The following is an 18,440-nucleotide window of genomic DNA, read 5'->3' as shown; positions in this document are numbered from 1 at the left end:
TATGCCAGGAATTTACACATCTTTAAATGTTCATTTTTGGACATGGTTTCACTTTTTTTTAATTGATAAAGCATTTAAAATATTTCTTGCCTAATCAAACTGCCCTGTTGCTGCTGCTGTTGTTGTTGAGCTTCACAACAGTAACTTTGCTTTTGTGTAGCTCTCATTCAGTTCAGTGGGAGCTGCTCATTAAAATTTCTTGATAGATTGCATCTTCTGGCCTTCTGACTCCCATTGGGCATTCTCAATCTTGTAATAGCTGTTGTTACAGCCATCACAAGAATTTTACAAGACCTTGCCATCTTCTTCACCTACTCTTCTGTTTCTTTTCCTTATAGGGGCCACCTGGGCACCACGGGCAGAAAGGTGAAATCGGCTTTCCTGGAAGACCTGTAAGAACCTTTTTAAAAATAAAAAAATAAAAATAAAGCGTTCTCTTTTGGTGTATGTTCTCTTCTGAAAGGACAGCAGGAAAAGAAACGAGTAAATTCAGCATATCCTTTAGAAACTATTGCTACCTCATTGTTGGATAAAGATTAGAGGGAAGGTTGCAGAAACTAGTGATATCTCCAGATTTGTTCATGGATGGCTCCCATATGTCACTCCTGTGTCTAAACGTTTTGCAAACTGCAATATGAGAAGATATATTTTGGGTTCTGTCCTCATGAAGGATTGATTAGAGTGAGACTATCAGAGCTATCCATGTAAAGGTAGGATGCCTATAGATGAGAACACCCTTGCTGCTGTTGTTGATCCTTGACCAAAGCACATGGTTAACTTTGGTGGGTGTCACATGACATCCTCTTCCATTTCTCAGTTCTTTCAGCCACTTGCAGCAGCACCAGAGATTATAGCCAAGGCATAGGGTTACCATGAGAATCATTCTGTGGCAACTGCAGGAAATTTAAATGTGTGGACAATAATGTGGAAGGGGCTTGCAAAGACTGAGAATGGGCTGCTGCATTGGGCAGTTGCAGTCTACTTGGATGAAAGTGGCCACCAAAGGGCAAACTTGGCATTCCTAGAAGGGATGTAACCAGCCTCTCGTACCAGAATGAGAGACCGATAAGGGTTGGCCCTGCTGTGCTTCGGCAAAGATGGGGTTCCTTTGCTTTTGAAATGAAAAAGGGGTGACTGAAGGAGTCCTGACAGAGAGGTATATTCCAAGGCTAGATGCATGCAGAGCCTTTGTTAGAATATAATGATATTCATTAAGATGATGGCCTCCTTTTATTGCAATTAACAGACAAATTGGAGAAAGTAATGTTTTGTTTTACAAAGATAATGCATCTCCCAGAGAAGAAAAACCCTAAATTGAGAATAGAGGTAACATGGGAAAAAACACAGTACTGCCTTCTATCCAAAGAAAATAACTCCTGATCTTTTTGGTTAAAGTAATACTTAGACCAATCATTCAGTTTGTTTGCTTGATAAAGTGTGGTGCCTCCTTTTATTAATGGTTCAGTTTGAGGCAAGAGAATCCTGAATATGTCTTGGCAGTTTGATTTCTTTGCTCAGTCTAATCACCTCCCCCTTTGTGAGTAAGGAAGGTAATAGTTGTAATATTCTTGGTATGTCAGCGCCACACAAGGGCTGTGTAATTATAGGGGTCCGTTAAGCTGACTCAAATGCTGCTTCTCCTTTGCAGGGCCGACCTGGCATGAATGGGTTGAAGGGTGAGAAAGGTGACCCAGCAAGTCCAAGTGGAGGGCTGGGCTTAAGGGTAAGGCATGTTAGTTTTGCACCATCAGCTGGGTTAGTCATGCATTGTTTTCAGCTTTCTTGTTGCCTGTACTTCAGAGCTTTGGTACTGTGAGCCAAATAGACATAAATAAATAAACATAAATAAATTAAACATTTGGAGCCTCCTCCTCAAGTGCGTCTAAAGATACTGATGACAACCATCAGAAGCAGAGGAGCAAAGCCTACAACTATGTTTTAAGACAGTAGTGGCCAACCCTTCCATGAGTCGAATCCGAAGCGTGCGATATAGTGAAGAGCAGATTTGACTGTACGTTCTGTGGACCTTCATGTTCCAGTCCAGGAGGGCCACAAACTTCAGTTGCCTAGTTCACTTTGTCTTTAAAGAAGGGATTTTGGCCAAATGATATTAATCCTTGTTGATTAATTGCTTATTAATTGATTAATTGCCATATTGGAAGAGCAATTTCCGCATATATACTGAATGCACAACAGTATTGGTACCAAAGTATTTGTGCACTGATCAATTTGAGCTTTGCTAAGCAGGGAGGGGGGGAGCCATTATTCTTTGCTATCTATGGAAGATGAAAGGAGACCATAAACACACATTTTGCTGTTACGCCATCTTTTCCTTGGTGCACTTTGTGTATTTTCATGCTTTTTCACACTTTGTACTGCCTGTGCATCCTTGGGATAGGTGCAGTGCTGTGCCACGAGGATTCTGTGTGCCAAGAGCAGCTTGCAGCCTACACAAAGATGAAGGCCTGCTAAAGAATTGCTATTGCGGAGTGGAAATTGCTGCAGGCTTGCTGCATTCTCTTGGCCTCCATTCTATACCTAGAAGGTCCCTAACCAGATTTTTGCTTCTCTCTCCTACTCACTAGGGTCCTCCGGGCCTCCCTGGGCCACCTGGACCTCCAGGGCCTCCAGGCAGCTTAGTGCCTGTGTTTGACAATAACGTGAGTAAGGGCCTAAATGAATTTCACTTGCTGAGGAAATGGGGGTTACAACCTGTTCAGGGTCAGAAGTGTGTGTGTGTGTGTGTGTGTGGTGATCCGTATCAGTGCTTTTTGACCAGTGGTATCAGTCCACATACTGATGGTATCAGTCGTTACGGTATGGCAAGTGGTGCTTCACTATACAGGTTTTTCTGCATGTGTGAGGTGCCACTACGCACTGCTCTGCTTGACCTGACCTCATCAGAGGTTGGGGATGGCTGGGGCAGCAGTGCACCAGCTGTAAAATATGGGAGAGCGGTGGCCTGGACCCCTACCCTTCAAATGAGGGCAGTTTGGAAAAAGAGAACACAGTGTGGAGGAGAGGTCAGGAGGTGGCAGCAGCAATTGCGGAAAGCTCCCCCTCATTGCAGGAATGACTGTATGGTGAGCCACCTGTTGCAGTTGTTCCTGGAGAAGGTGGTGCTTGCAAAAACGCACTTCATGGAAAATTTTATTCTTAAACTTTCAGGCATTTAGTGAGGTGGGGCCTCCCGGACCTCCAGGATTACCTGGTAAGGATGTTGTAGAGCTGGGTTAAATGTTGGGAGGGGTTGGAAAAAAAGTAACTTTTCCCATAAGGCTCTTAAGGTGAATCCCTCCATAAACTATAAAAGCAGGACAAGGTAGGCCCAGAAACACACACTTGAGAAATGTGCAAACTGGGGAACTTGTCCGTATCTGTTGCTTGTATTTATGACTGACAACCAGTAGGGGAATGAGAAAATATCCCCTGTCTGAATCACCAATGAGACTGTTAGCATTAATATACTAAATGTAGCATCCACAATATACCAGACACTGTACAGAATCATGACATTGTTCTTGTCTAGATGGCTTAAAGAGTGATTCTGGTTTCTTTGTTTTAAATATATCCTTTTACCAAACTTGATTTGAATTTAAATCAGTGTGCAGGTACATCTTTATTTTAGTACTTTCTCCCAGTGGTTCTGGACTTTATGCTGTGTGCTGAATTAAAACAGCTCCCTACCTTACTATACTGGTCTGCTTTTCCTTCTCTTAGGGGTTATTACATTTGTGTTCTGTTTCAGGCTTCCATGGCTCTCCTGGTCAAAAGGGTGAAAAGGGTGAAACAGGTGCTCCTGGGCCTCCTGGTAAGATTCCTTGCATCTGATACTTCCATTCAGTCTTCTTTTACTAATGCTTTTCAAGTTCAGTTATGGATTCATGAACTAATCACAGACATGAAAGCCCACTGTGACTTGGCTCACTTCCTTGTGTCCTCTGGAGCAGTTTCTTGTTGTCGTCCCCCCCCCTCAAGCATCACTGTTGCAGTACACCCTACACTCTGATAGGTGTAGACGAGTTTCTTTCACTTTTCATGAGCACAGTAACTGGTAGAGAGCTGGTGTGGCATAAGTGGCTAAGGGATTGAGCTGTGGGACTTTCCCACTTGGAATCCGTCCTGTGCCATGAACTCATGAACTAGACAAGCTGCTCTCTCCCAGCCTTCTTAACTGCAGTATGGGGATAACTTATCTTAAGGGTGGTTGTAAGGATTACATCAAGGTGATACATGTGAATCACTTTGCACACTCAGAAACACTATACAAATACTATTATTGCAGGACATGAAGAAAAGGTGTCTCGATCAATCCCATTAGTCCAGTTTTTTGCACCAGAGGCCCAACTATCCACGTTTCTTTAATATTAGGGATCATACCTGAGATCTTCTACTTACAAAACAGGCAACGTACTTGAACATGTATGTCTGTGATGTGAAGAAGGGCCCGGGGTGAGGACCTAATAAGTTATTGTAGATGATTTAATGATAACTATTTCCATGCACAAATGTAAACATAATGTGCACATTGGTTGTCCTTGTATCTGACTTCCGTACAGGCCTTTGAAATCCCATGTCATTTCATCCCATCCCTTTCCATTCGTGTGAAAATCCACTGAAAATCCACCATATTGTAACATGCTTCTAACGTTTTTGTATCAAAAAAAAATATGCAGAAGTTTCTAAAAGGTATTTGTTCTCATGTCCTGGTTTTGACTTTCTAGGTGATCTCCCAAACAGTTAATCCCCTCCCTCCCTATCCTTGCAGGTTATACAGTTTCTTTCATTGTCTGCACAGGTGCCTTTAGAAATGTAGAAACTTAAGAAGTTCCTGTAGAAACTCAAGAAGATGCATATTTGTAGGAGAATTATCCCCAAAATGTTCATCTAGCAATAGACAAAGACCCTTTTCATACAGTCATAAATGACTGAGTTGTGTCTTGAAGAACCATTGCAAGAGAAAACCAGGGATCACAAGGGAAGCAGGGCCCTTAGTGGAATGCATTTTTTGCCATTCTAACTCTAAGATCTAACTCTTCTCCGTTTCTTCCTTGCTCTTAAGGCCAGTTCCCTTTTGATCTCAGCAGATTGGGCTCCACTTTCAGGGTAAGTACTCTTCATTTGGAAGGATTGTGGGGACTAATTTAGAGGTGAAGTGGGTGATGTTTTTTGTTTGCTTGATATATGTTTACTTATTTAATACTGTTCTATAGGGCGAAAGAGGAGACAGAGGTGATCCTGGGGTGAAAGGTGAAAAGGGTGAACCTGGTGGTGGAGGATTGTTTGGCTCAAGCGGCATTGGACCTCCAGGCCCCCCAGGTTATCCTGGCCTCCCGGTGAGATATCCCACGCTGCATAAGAGGAGTAGTGGCCAGACCTTTAGCTGAACTGCATATTATTTTGCCTTCTTTTGATAATTTCCAAGATGGGGGAAGCTGATCTTGTATAGGCAGCAACTTTTGGCAGAGCATTTGGGCTAAGAAAGAAAAACAGCAATCTCACAAAGAGCAGGATCCATTTGTACCCCTGTTGCATAGCCAGAGCTTGTGTGCTTTAGTGAGAAGGTCTGATAATCTGGAGCAGAATTTCCTCTGCACAGGAGGGAGGAATGTAACTGCTCCTTATGGTGAGGTCAATTTCCTTTCAACTTGGTCCAGGGTGTCTTGTGTTTGGATGTAGGACAAGTCCCAACATGGTAGCATCTGGGACAGGACCCCAGATAATTGTTTCTCTCACCCTCCAACTCTCTTCAGCTCATTTCTGTCCTTACTCATCCCACCCAGACCACTGACTTCGGCAATCTTTCTTTATTCCTTGTTCAAATATTTAAGCCGACCCTGTGAAAAGGAAAATAGCTGATGAATCAATGGTCCAGCCTTTAGGGAAGGGGATTATATATTTTTATTTATGTTACAGTATATAAGCCATTTGTTCTGTCTGTCCTTAGAGTGACATTTTAAAAAGTATATGTGCAGCTGTATTAAAAAAAAAAAAAGAAAATAGAAAAGCAAAAATCAGCATTGAAACCATCCAAATTGTGTGGAGGGCAACTATTATCACAGGCACTATGAAGTAGTCCAAAGATTGATGGAGCCAGACAATCCTTGAAGGGGAGGTTAGAAAAATTCCATAGTCTGGACACTATTGCCAAGAAGCCCCCTGTGTTACATTTTCACAAACTGTACTTCTGTTGGGTTAGACTACATGACCTCCAGTTCCTTTCACTTCTGTGATTCTAATAACAACATGTCTATTATTTGCTTTATTAGGGCCCCAAAGGTGACAGTATTAGGGGCCCACCTGGCCCTCCAGGACCTCAAGGACCTCCTGGTGCAGGATTTGAGGGGCGCCCAGGTACGCCAGGCCCCCCTGGTCCTCCTGGCCCTCCTGGTCCGCCTTCCTTTCCGGGACCCCATAGACAATGTGAGTATACGACTCCTTCCTGTTCAACTCTAGAGATTATTACAAGACTTGCAAGTAGTCTTCCATGTTTGCATTAGGTTCTTAAAAAGCCTGGCCATACCAAACTTGCATGAATGGTTCCAACTTTATTTTCTTTTCAGCTATCAGTATTCCTGGACCTCCTGGGCCACCGGGACCACCAGGTCCTCCAGGCATTAGTGAAGCATCTTCCTCTTCTGGGGTAAGAAAATGGGCCTTTGGCATAATGTTGAACATGTAGGACTGCCATGTGAATGGAAGCAATGTTTCTTTGGTGGAACCAGGCTAAATTTCTGGAAGTAGTCCTGATTGCACGTGGGCACATCTGTATCCACTTGCCCAGTATATCTGACTGTAAACATAGGGATTGCAGTGAAATGCTCTATATTTGATGCAGCATTTTGTGTGACTTTAAGTTATCAGTACTTCTGGGAAATATGGGTCACTGTAGTCATATGGTTGAAAGAGAAGCCACATCAATAAGCTTCATTCTAGCTAGAATTAAAGCTTAGCTGTTTACAGCCCAATCCTATGCATGTCTGCTCAGAAGTAAGTCCCATTAGAGTCAATGGGGCTTACTCCCAGGAAAGTGTGGATAGGATTGGGCTGTTAGTTAGCTATTTGAGAAGACCCCGAAGCTACTTATTGTGGCTTTACATTGAGTAAGTATTAATGGTGAATCAAAGCTGGAGCAGTTTGGCTAAATGGAAGCGGAGTAGGAGAAATACCCTTTTGTTTTCTTTTTTTCTGAAATGATCTGTTTCCCAGCAGCTGCGTGTCATGCCAACATATCAGAGCATGATGGGCAGAGCTCATGAAATGCCTGAAGGGCAGCTCCTCTTCATCCGGGACAGAGAAGAACTCTACGTCCGTGTCCGTAATGGTTTCAGGAGAGTCCTTGTGAGTAGCACCCTGTGTGTGGAGACTGGGTGACAGTAGTCTTGGGGGAGGGTAATGGCTCTTGGATTAATGGAGAACTGGATTGTTAATGCATATGCTAAGTGAGTGGAATGTGTGTCAGAAAAGAACATTGTCCCAAAGTGATGAGTGAAGTTCTTCTAGCTGGATTCAAAATGAGCTTTGCTTAAAGTGAGCTAACTGAGCTTGATTCAGGTGAGACCTAAATTGGCTTGTTCTAAGCCAATTTGGCCCAGGAAAAAGCATAACTTGATTAACAGTTTTTGTAGTGAGCCATGCTGGGGTTTTCCTTCATGAAGCTCTTTTAAACTTAGAAGCCTGAAATCCTTCAGGGAAGTTTATCAGAAATACACTGGTGTTATGGTATGGCAAATGTCCTTTTGTGTAGGAATAATAGCTACATTAGTTATGAAGCTAATAATGCTTCATAAACCATGCCCCTCTCTTGCAGTGGGTGAGTTTGTCTTTTGTCCCAAGCCTCTGAGATGGCATCAACTTGAAGTGTTGATCTTCCTTGTTCTTGGAGTTTTTGATGGATCTGCTAAGGGGAACCATGCTAATCTCTGTGCCTCCCCCTTAAATAGTAAAAGATAGACCAGGGGTGCCCAAACCCTGGCCCAAGGGCCATTTGCGGCCCTTGGGGTCCTCCAATCTGGTCCATAGGGAGCCCTCAGTCTCCGATGAGCCTCTGGCCCTCCGGAAACTTGCTGGAACTCACACTGGCCCAACACGACTACTCTCAGTGTGAGGGCTGACTGTTTGACTTCTTGCACAAGCTGCAGGTTGAGGGCTCCCTCCGCTGCTTGCTGTTTCATGTCTGTGAAGCAACAGCAGCAGCAAAGGAAAGACCAGCTATGCACAAGGTCTTTTATAGGTCTTGAGCTATCGAGAGACCTTCATTCATTCATGTAAGTTTCATATCTAATATATTCATTTATGTAAATGTATTCAAATTTTAAATGTAAATTAATTCTTTTTTCCCCCTGGCCCCCAACACAGTGTCAGAGAGATGAAGTGGCCCTCCTGCCAAAAAGTTTGGACACCCCTGAGATAGACTAAGTGGCCTGAATTCCAATAGCCACTCACAACATTCACACCAAACTAAGAAAGAAGGGTTAGGAGAACTAAGCATGTCATCAGTGTGAGTGCACATGAGACCCAGAAGATAGTGGGGTTTGAGAACCAACGGTCTGAGTGCCAAAGACCTCTACTAAGATGAAGTTTGTGGGATTGTGGGACGAGTTTGCCAAGGCAAACAATCTCCTGATTCAAAGGGAAATGTGTTGTTGTTTCTCATTACTACTGCTGCTGCTGCTGCTGCTGCTGCTACTACTACTACTACTACTAGCAACCCACAGCAATTGTTCTGGTTTTCTGGTTTAATTTCAGCTTGAGGAAAGAATATCAATTTCTGGCCCTGGACTGGTAAGTAAAACCTTATTATCTGGTGTTATACTGTGAATGGAGGCTGGCATGGGACATTTTAAGCTTGCTAGGACTCTGCCTGCTAGGTTTTGGTCTTTTTTTTAATGCTTAGAACTAGATTGAGAACCTTATGACTCAGGGATTGGGCAACAAATCAGGAAGTTCCTGGTTTGAATCTTACATCTGCTGTAATTCACTTGGCCTTAGGCAAGCTCCTCAGCTGCAGCATGATAATAATAATACAGCACAATCCTATGCACGTTTACTCAGAAGTCTCATTGAGTTGAGGATTGCAGGCTTATCTTAGGTTATTTTTCAGGATCTGGCCTGGGATAAAATCAGACAAAACTATAGTCAGACATCCCCTTAAGTTTAACCCCTGACTTATCCGAGGGTCATAGAAAATTCCATGATTGTTTGCTCATAACCTGCCCTCGACTTATCTGTGGGGTCAACTTATGGGCGAATGGCTGCAGTGGTTTCGCTGCAGACTGTAACGAAAATGCTGGTTTGGTGTGATTTGTTCTGCTCAGTGGCACAGATTGCATACTGTGAACAGCCTGTGCAACACCTTGGAAGGTGGTCTAAATATGGTTCTTAATTCCTCTCCAGGACAATGAGGTATATGATAGGCCTCCCAATGTCCACTACTCGCATGGAGATACAGCTTCGTCTGGATCCCAGCGCCCATTCCAGCAGCACTTACCCCTGCATCCACACCGAGACTACAATATTTATTCCACTGCCAAGCCCTGGAGAGGGGATGAGAGTGTTGCCAACCAGCATCGCCATCCTGAGCAGCCTGTCATCCACCAGCCTCACCAGGGAGCAGAGCACCAGCAGGAACCACTGAATGCCTTTTTTCTCAACAACCGCCAGCCTGAGACTGCCCCTTCTGCCATTCACACACACCATGACTTCCAGCCGGCTGTGAGTTCCTGTTTCATTTTTTGATATAGTTTTCATCTCTGTGGCTGCAAGAATTTGGTGTATTGCCATGGTGTATTGCTTTAGCTCCCTGGGGTGGTGGTCTCATTCCAGACTAGGGTTATGCCATAAAAGCTGCTGACTTCAGTAAACAAATCTGTATGCAGCAATGAGGCTCATGATGAGAACCACATAGGACAGACAGAAAGAGTCAGCACCATTTGTTATCAGCCAGTGATGAGGAGTATTGAGGAAAACAGGCAATGTGGGAACTGGGATTTGGGGGATGCACACCTCTGGACCAGAAATTAAAGTTATGGAACCCTGTAGGTCAGTGAGACTTCCTCATCTTTTACATCCTCTGTAGCTCCTCCATATTAATTTTTCACCAGCATCTTTGTTTTCGTAATTTCTTTCTCAGCTATCAGCTCCAGTAGCCACACCCACTCCTAATAGCCTCCCTCTTCAGTTCTCCCCCTGTGCCATCTTGGGCAGGCAGAAGTCACAAGTTGTCAGTGTGTTTGATGACCTTTCCCCTAACCCAGCACTTCCAAAACTTACCTGGCCAGTGACACCCTGGTTGATCTCCAGTCCTGGAAGTAAGTGCTGATGACCCATGATGCACTGTAAAAAGGCTCAAAAAGAGAGCTGAATGGCCCAGGGAGGGTGAGTGGGTGGGTGGGCTCTTACACAGCTCCACGGATAGCCCAACCGAGCACTCTGGACCTCCACATAGCACCCCAGTATGTCACATTGCACTCACACGGTCAAGCGGCTTAGCTAGTGTGGGTCCCGTTGTGTCCCTCAGTGTGCCTTAGGGCACGCCCTTACACATGTGTCCCTTAGGGCGTTGCAATGCCCAGTTTAGGAACCTCTGCCCTAACCTATATACATCAGTTCCTGTGGGGAAAGATATTTTTCTTTAATGCATTTTTTTATAAAAGCACAAACTGAGAGCTGCCTGTACTTGGAATTTATATTGTGCTGTTTGAGTTTGCAAAGTGGTTCGCGTGTATTATCTTGACGGAATCTTTACAACCCTGTAGTTGAAGAGTGGATAAGTATTATTATCCCCTATTTGCAGCTAGGGAGCTGAGGGCCCAATCCTATCCAATTTTCCAGTGCTGGTGCAGCCGTGTCAGTGGGGCGTGCACTGCATCCTGTGGTGAGGAGGCAGGCACAGAGGCCTCCTCAAGGTATGCAATGGGATCCATTGCAGTTGCATCGGTTCTGAAAAGTTGGATAGGGTTGGACCCTGATGGCTAGCTTGCCTAAGACCACCTCTCAGAAAATGTTGCAGCTCAGTCTGTTGGCCACTATCCTGTCTCAGATGTACTTTATATATTAAATCCATTTAAATATGATACCGAGTGCAGTTGTTTTACTATTTTGTACTGTATTAGCTTGAATGCCAAATTTGTTACTGTGTTCAGTATGTGTTCCTTCGAATGCATCTTAGATCAGTGTCCTGGCAACTTGCAATGAGGTTGGTACTTCATTCTATTTGACTGCATTGTGTGGACTTGGTTACTGAAGATGCAGTCCTTCCTTGAAACATTCTTCTAGGAAGCATTTACATGAGTAACAGGATTGTCTCAAACTGGTGAGGATGGGATGCTGTGACACTGTGACAGCCCAGTGAACTATTGATACTGACTTCTCCTCATGCATGGGTCTCTTTTGCTTCTCTAGCTCCACCTTGTAGCCCTGAACACTCCCCTAAGTGGCAGCATGCGTGGCATCCGAGGAGCTGACTTCCAGTGTTTCCAGCAAGCAAGGGAAGTTGGGCTTACTGGCACCTTCCGAGCATTCCTCTCCTCCCGACTGCAAGACCTCTACAGCATAGTGCGCAGAGCAGACAGAACCACAGTGCCTATCGTCAATCTCAGGGTATGTGTGGTGAGAGGCCTGGGCATATCAAATCCCATGGTAGTAGAAAGGCACACGTGAAGTTCAGGGGCAGAGCTAAGATCTAGATGGGAAGACAGGTTTTTATTGCTGCCTGTTTTTCCTTCCTGCTTATACGATGGTTCTAAATGACACTAATTGACTTTAACTGTGCTTAGAAATGATATTTTGTGAGATTAGTGCTCAAAGAACAAAGCTACAGGAATGGAGCCTAGCTCAGAGACAGAACCCCTTGACTTTCTCCAGGGGGAATAGGGTGGAGCAATCATTACTGCTGAGATAGCATGTATTTTGGTTATCAGAAAGGCAGCCCAATCCTATCCTCCCTGGTGCCGCCAGTTACAGTGGTGCCAAACGGCTACCACTATATCCAATGGGGCCAAGGAGGCCACTGGAGGTCTCATGGGGGGAAAGGGAACTGTTATCCCTTTCCCCTGAGGAAGGCCCCAGGCCTGGCAATGGGGCTACTCAAGTCTGCACCAGCTATTTTGCTGAAGCGGACCTGAGAAGCCCCATGCCTGGCTCTGTAGCCTGACGCAGGGCATAGTATCCGGTGGAGGAGGCCTCCACCAGTCCCACTCCACTTCTGGACTTGTTCCCCCCTGCCCCCCCACCACCCCGGAATGCTTCCCTGATACCCCGAAAGGTTGCACCACTGCCTGGCAATGCTACATACTCCTGGTGGCTTGTCATGGGTGTCCTCCCAGTGCTGAGACTCAGTGTTGGCACTCCCTCCTCCCAGGGTGCTGCAAATATGCTTTATGGCATTTTTGCAACACACAATACTGGCGGTATGTTTGTGCCGCCGGCACTCAAACCCTTAAATTGGGCTGTGGGTTAACTTGCAAATAGGCTATAGGGACAAAGCTGGCAATACTTAGTCAAATGTGCAACTGACATGGCAGGTAACAGTCAGTTCTGATAAGTGCAAAGTGAAGTCCACCACGGATATATTTGCAGCTCAGAGAGGGCTGGCCTCTCAGGGAAATCCTTGTAAACAGCTCACTCAAGACATCAGCTCTGATTAAAAACCTACCAACAAAAGCATTGGAGACTGTTTTTGAAGTGATAGAAAATGGTCTGGAAAATCCTGTAATATTGATACCCAGCACTGTGGGGATTCTGCATCTCCAAAACTGTATGTATGTTAAGTCATTCCATCTCCAAGAGAATTCAAAAGAACTAGCTATGCTGAGTCAGACTACTGGTCCGTCTTGGACAGTACTGGCTCCTTGATTGGTAGCAGTGCTCGGGGGGGGGGGGGTCCAGCAGAGATCTTGCCCAAACCTGCTAAGACCTTTGATAATTGATTCTTGGATCACTGACCCTTTAATCATTGATTCAGATCATTGATCTGGCCCTTCTTACATACCTGGCATGGGATCTACCACCGAACTCTATGGTCCTTCTGCTAGAAAAGGTTTTTCCAGATGGAGTTAAATTACACAGGCCTACAAAAGTGAGGGTCAGAAAAGTTTTTCCCAAACTTTATGGTGTTTTGATATGAATTTGGGGTGCCGATTCCAAAAATGGCATCCGTTTTACCCTATCATGTCTAGTTTTGAAAATACAGTATAGCCTCATTAGTGAATGGTTCAAGCAGCTTCCTCATGAGGAAGCCATAGTGTAGGCTTCCTCATGAGGAAGCTGCTTGAAACATTCACTAAAGAGGCTATACTATATCTCCAAAACTAGACGTGATAGGGCAAAACAGATGCCATTTTTGGAATCGGCACCCCAAATATACCCAGGAATTGGTGTAATGTTTAAGGAAGCAAAATGTGTGTTGGCCTGTGTTATCAGAGATGAGCACAAAGCCCATTTGGAACGTTGATTATGCAAATATGCTGTCTTTTCTCCTTCCTTTCCAGGATGAAGTGCTATTTAATAATTGGGAGTACCTCTTCTCAGGTTCAGAGGCTCCATTCATAACTGGAGCTCGCATCTTCTCCTTTGATGGAAGGGATGTCATGAGAGACCCTGCATGGTAAGTGTGCGTGTGGGGGGTGGGGGGGGAGGTTGTTTCTTTGAAGCTGGAGATCATGGAATGTGCTTTTGTTGCATGTTTGTTTTCTCTCCAACTGATTCTGGCCTTTTCTTGGCCCCACAATTCCAAGGGCATCAAAGAATGGGCTCTTTGCCTGATCTTTATAAGCAGAAGAATGTTTTGATGGTGGCTAACATGTTTTTTCAAGTTCTGCAACTGCAAAGCATTCAGAGACCAGTAAGTGCAAAGCACCTGCCCTCACCCACCTTAGGTGATCCTGGGGAACACATCGCTGCCTTTCCCCTTTCCTCACCCCTTAAAGGGACGGGGAAAGCATGTGTTGCATTATTTTCCTTCCCCCAAGACTGAGCCCAAACAAAAGCAGAGCAGACGTCTTGGATCATTCTGTTATCAGGATCCAAAATATTCCTTCTTGGATGGTAGCAGTTCATTTCTAGACGTGCACAGACCCTCAAATCCTTACATATTATGAATGGATGGCAGCACCATGTAAAACACCAGCTGGCAAGGCAGGCCCTCTGCAAAACTGTGATGCCAAAGGCAAGGGAAACTGGGGACAAGACTTTCCCAGGATTCCAGATGGTAACTTGTCCCCCTTTTAACAATTCTGGAATCAGAATGCCTGTGTCTTTTCCCTCTCATTCATTAATTTCCCCCCTCCATGTTTTTTGGACAAAAATTATCTTCCAAAGTTATAGCAACTAAAATGCAATACATGACACTGCCGACAAGTTCTGCTTATAAGTGAAAATGGTTCAGATCTAAGGCTTCAAACAGAAAGACAAGACCCTCAAGGCCAAGGGGACTGATTTACATGTCCTTGCATCAAAAATGAAGGCTAGGCTACGACTATCTAGAAAGGATTCAAGACAAGGGATTGTTCATGAGCAGGAGACTCATGTGGAAAATTGTAGAAATGCCTTTGCCTACCCCCAGGATTTCTGTCAATGCAAGGACCACTTCATGTGTTAGATTGTAAAGATTGTTTGAAGCATACAGCTAAAAAGGTTAACAACTTTGAATGCAGCAAACGAATGTTTGTGAACGTGTTTCATATTGGCACACTCCTGACTGGTGGAGTTCCTTGTTGAGCGTGCCCCTTCAGACCTGACTCAGCATTACATGTGCAACAACCCTAACTCTCAGGTGTGTTTCAGGCCTCAGAAGTCCATATGGCACGGTTCTGACTCCAAGGGACGGCGGTTAACAGAGAGCTACTGTGAGACGTGGCGGACAGATGATACTGTGGTGACAGGGCAGGCTTCCTCGCTGGCTTCGGGCAAGCTGCTTGAGCAGAAGAGCAGTAGCTGCAGGGACACCTTTATCGTCCTATGTATCGAAAACAGCTTCATGACTTCTAAAAAGTAAAACAGCACGCACCGAAAACACTGACTGCACGTGGAGGTTGGGAGTCCTCATGCTTCCCTTAAGTGAAGGGGAATGGGTAACTACCCCCCTCTACTCCCAATCAGAATCATATGTTCAGCAAGTTCCATAATGCAACAGTCAAACAGATAAATGAGCGAAAAAGCCAAAGAGTGTCTTCCTCCGATTTCCAGCCCAGACCTGGTGCTGAATATTTTTTCCCCCTCGGCAAAGGTGCCTTGAATTATGCCTGCCTGCTGGGAGGGCTGGGGCAGAGCAGGCTGGTGTGCACAGCAATCTCCAGGCAAGTGTGGCAAGTGAAATGGTATCTTTGTTCAACCCTGCTCATGTATAACCCCTGAATTGTGTTTTTGTTGCTGTTAAGATTCCCCTTTTGCCTCTCTTTCCACACATCCAGATCTTGCTTTTAAAAGCAAAAAGAAAACCCAGAGCTTGCGCATATGTGAGAAATTCTATTTATTGGTGTGGAGTTGACTTACACAAGAAACGTCTCTCACAAAGCAGGGAGGGAGTGCTGCCGCCGCCCACTGCTGCGACTGTGGCCTTCAGCTGTGCCTGTTTTCTAGTACCCCACAGCCAGGCACTCTTGAGGCAGCATCTGTCCTTGGATGGGGAGCATGGTATGAAGGGTCGCAAAGCAGAGCCTGCTAGACAGTGTATGGAGACATTTAAGGCTTTGTAAACACAGAGCAGGCTTCTCTTGGTGTCCAGGACAGCTCCACCTGACTCACCTGTTGACTTAACTTTTTGATTGCGCTTTGTTGTTCCATGCTCAGAAGCAAGTAACACAGTTTCTCCATATCCTTGTTACCATTTCTGTTGCTGAATTTGCAATAACCTCTGTTGAAACATTCCCAGTGCAGGAATTAAGGCAGGAGTTGTACTACATATACAGTGCTTTCCGCCTAACCTAATCCCACCACTCCCCTTTTTTGTCCTCTGCCTTATTTAGTTCTGAAAGTGAGCCAGAGATCTTAAGAGTAACAGCCTTACAAGTGAGATCGCTGGGGCCTGGACAAAAGTGGAAGGACGCAAAGCTGTCATTAAAAGAATTGGTGTTCATTTCTTAAGAGCTTTCCTTAAATATTTTTCTTGCTTTACATTCTTGCCTCTGTCTGCAGCTAGAATTCCACTTTACTTCTGCCAGACATTTCCATAGAAAATGGATCTTCATTCATTCCTGCTTCTCCAAATCCTCATTAAGAACTTAGGCCCTATTTTGTCCAAGTCTGAGACATAGAAATGATCCACTCTAACCACCTATCCTCTTCCTCCCTGTGGCAGGAACCACTAGACCAAAGCTATCCCCAAGCACTAGACAATTCATCAAACTTCAGAAGCATTAAGGGGGAGGGGAGGTGGCATGTTTCATGCTTCAGGATGTGGGAATGACTGGAGTACAGACATCTAACCACGGTCTGGTATTGTGTATCACAGCATTGTTCAGTACCTGGAGGCACAGGGGAATCTGACATAGGTAGGTTGATTCATGGCCCAGCAGCATTTAAACCATCAACCCCAAATGCACAATGAGAGTCTGGAGACCTCCTCCCTAGGCTCTGCTGTGCCTAATTTCCTTGTAGCCATATCACAGCCCTGAGAATGTTCCACTTCAGTGCCAGAAGCCTTAGCCAGGCTGATGGTTGTTGGTACCAATTATTTTTAACACTAAAATCTCAGCATTTGAGTTGGTTTTGAAAAGCCAAGGTGCTAAAATGTCTACCTAGCTTTTTTATTTTGTCATATTGAAATTTTATTATCGGGGGAGGGAGAAAAAAAAAAACCTGTGTAAGTCACACAATCAGTTTCTCACTGTCTACTGTATTTTTGTGAAATTTTAAAAGCCTGTGGATCTCTATATCTTTGTCAGTTGTGGGTTGTGTTCTATAAACTGTTTTCTAAAGGCACTGAATAAAGGAAAGTATCCTCTTTTCATCTGTGTTGCTCAGATGTTAAAAGGTGTTTGTGAAGGAAAGCACCAAGAGCTTTTTAAAGGGCTTGATCTAAACCCTGGTTTAAACCTTTGTTTTCCTGACGCATGTGAAGTAATGAAGATATCCCTCTGAGTGTGCACCAAGTGCCGTTCAACCTCTACTCTGTGATTACAGTGAAACACTGGGATGGGAGATGCCCCCCCCCCGTCTCTCACGTGCTTGCTGCCTGAGTGATTTGGGTCAAGCTGCTGGGACCGTAAGTCATCTCAGGACAGTGCAAGCTGCTTGAATACTTGGGGGGGGGGAACAGGAATTGTAAAATCAGTGCAAAACACAAGCTTCAGTTTCCAAAGATGATCTCTCTACACCAGAAGTATCAACCACACTTTGATCCTCTAGCTTACAGTCACTGTTTTTCATAGATCTGGAGGCATACATCCTATTTTAATAGCTTACCTTTTGAAGGTGGACTTTCTAAGCACAATAGAAGAGTAAGGAACCCTCAACGTGAGAGTTCCTTCTTATGGTTATTTTCTTGGAGGGGCAACAGTGGGAAGAGAGAATCAAAGCACTGTCTGGAATTCCCAGTAGAGTACCTTTACTGGAAACAAGCTTTCTAAAAGCTGCAGTGATTTTCCTTGTTTTAAAATACTTTCCTCCTGCTGTTGTCTCATTTTCAAACTAGGTCAGAGCAAACCAGTGTTCAAAATCACACACTTAAAACCACTGCCAGGCCAAGCTGGCAAATGTCTTTATGATCACAGCATGGCTCAGGAGGCAGTGCAACCAAAAAGAGAGTGCCCATGCAAGCTCCAGAAAGAGTGGGAAAATCAGTCTTACCAGGTCCATGTTGCCTGAGCACAAATCCCAAGTTAAAATCAAGCCAGGCCTTTACCATCTTGCCCTTGGTGGTGGTCCAATATTCTGTAATTTTAAAAATGTATTGGTCTTTTCATGAGCCACTGGTCACATCTCAATTGGGAACATGCAGGTAGCCTTCCTCTTATTCTCACCATCGGGGTTCAGGCTTCAGAGCTAGCCAGTTCTGTGTTTCTGTCACAGCTTTGAATGTCCTCAACTGGGCTGCTGAGTTCCTTGGCTGGTACTGCCTCTTGATGCTTCCTGCACAGATCATGCTTCACAACCACATACACAAATGCTGTGAAATACGCTACAGCTAGGAGTGTGAAGTAGCCAAAGTAAACGTAGAACTGGTCGAGAGAGAGGGACAAAGTATTGAGAAGAAAATTAATACGGAAGCATATACGATTAACACATCAACTGAAATGATGATTCAGAAGCACAGCGTCGGAACAGATGCTCCTAAGAAGGGTCCTGTTGCATGCAATTGGGGGTCTAGCAGTGCATTTCTTTCAGTGGCCAACAAGATGCCCCAGGCCACCCACAATCAGAGCATGGAGGCAGCCACTCCCTCCCCCATGGTTTGGTACCCAGCAACTGGTGTTGTAGCAACCTGCCTCTGAACATGGAGA

At 44.8% G+C, this 18,440-nt stretch overlaps 2 protein-coding genes across 4 annotated transcripts in view; one reads left to right on the top strand and one right to left on the bottom strand.

The window, feature by feature from the left end:
- COL18A1 (collagen type XVIII alpha 1 chain) overlaps positions 1 to 16,946 on the top strand; it is a 204,718-nt gene extending 187,772 nt beyond the window's left edge. For 2 of the 3 annotated variants that reach the window (XM_066611320.1, XM_066611317.1), the window contains 15 exons: positions 339 to 392; positions 1,649 to 1,723; positions 2,586 to 2,660; positions 3,169 to 3,211; positions 3,749 to 3,811; positions 5,063 to 5,106; positions 5,214 to 5,336; positions 6,270 to 6,423; positions 6,564 to 6,643; positions 7,210 to 7,341; positions 8,749 to 8,784; positions 9,397 to 9,714; positions 11,404 to 11,601; positions 13,491 to 13,606; positions 14,785 to 16,946. In XM_066611320.1, coding sequence (XP_066467417.1) covers positions 339 to 392; positions 1,649 to 1,723; positions 2,586 to 2,660; positions 3,169 to 3,211; positions 3,749 to 3,811; positions 5,063 to 5,106; positions 5,214 to 5,336; positions 6,270 to 6,423; positions 6,564 to 6,643; positions 7,210 to 7,341; positions 8,749 to 8,784; positions 9,397 to 9,714; positions 11,404 to 11,601; positions 13,491 to 13,606; positions 14,785 to 14,995 — 1,722 coding nt within the window. In that variant the 3' untranslated portion in view covers positions 14,996 to 16,946. The remainder of the gene's footprint in view (positions 1 to 338; positions 393 to 1,648; positions 1,724 to 2,585; positions 2,661 to 3,168; positions 3,212 to 3,748; positions 3,812 to 5,062; positions 5,107 to 5,213; positions 5,337 to 6,269; positions 6,424 to 6,563; positions 6,644 to 7,209; positions 7,342 to 8,748; positions 8,785 to 9,396; positions 9,715 to 11,403; positions 11,602 to 13,490; positions 13,607 to 14,784) is intronic. The other variant, XM_066611319.1, reaches the window with a different exon arrangement.
- SLC19A1 (solute carrier family 19 member 1) overlaps positions 15,453 to 18,440 on the bottom strand; it is a 30,191-nt gene continuing 27,203 nt past the window's right edge. The window contains exon 6 of the mRNA XM_066611321.1: positions 15,453 to 18,158. Within this exon, the coding sequence (XP_066467418.1) occupies positions 17,970 to 18,158 (189 nt within the window). The 3' untranslated portion in view covers positions 15,453 to 17,969. The remainder of the gene's footprint in view (positions 18,159 to 18,440) is intronic.

This window comes from Tiliqua scincoides, chromosome 1 (assembly GCF_035046505.1).
Source record: "Tiliqua scincoides isolate rTilSci1 chromosome 1, rTilSci1.hap2, whole genome shotgun sequence".
NCBI lineage: Eukaryota > Metazoa > Chordata > Lepidosauria > Squamata > Scincidae > Tiliqua > Tiliqua scincoides.
Note: the sequence above shows the minus strand (reverse complement) of the source record. Positions and strands in the feature narration are given on the sequence as shown.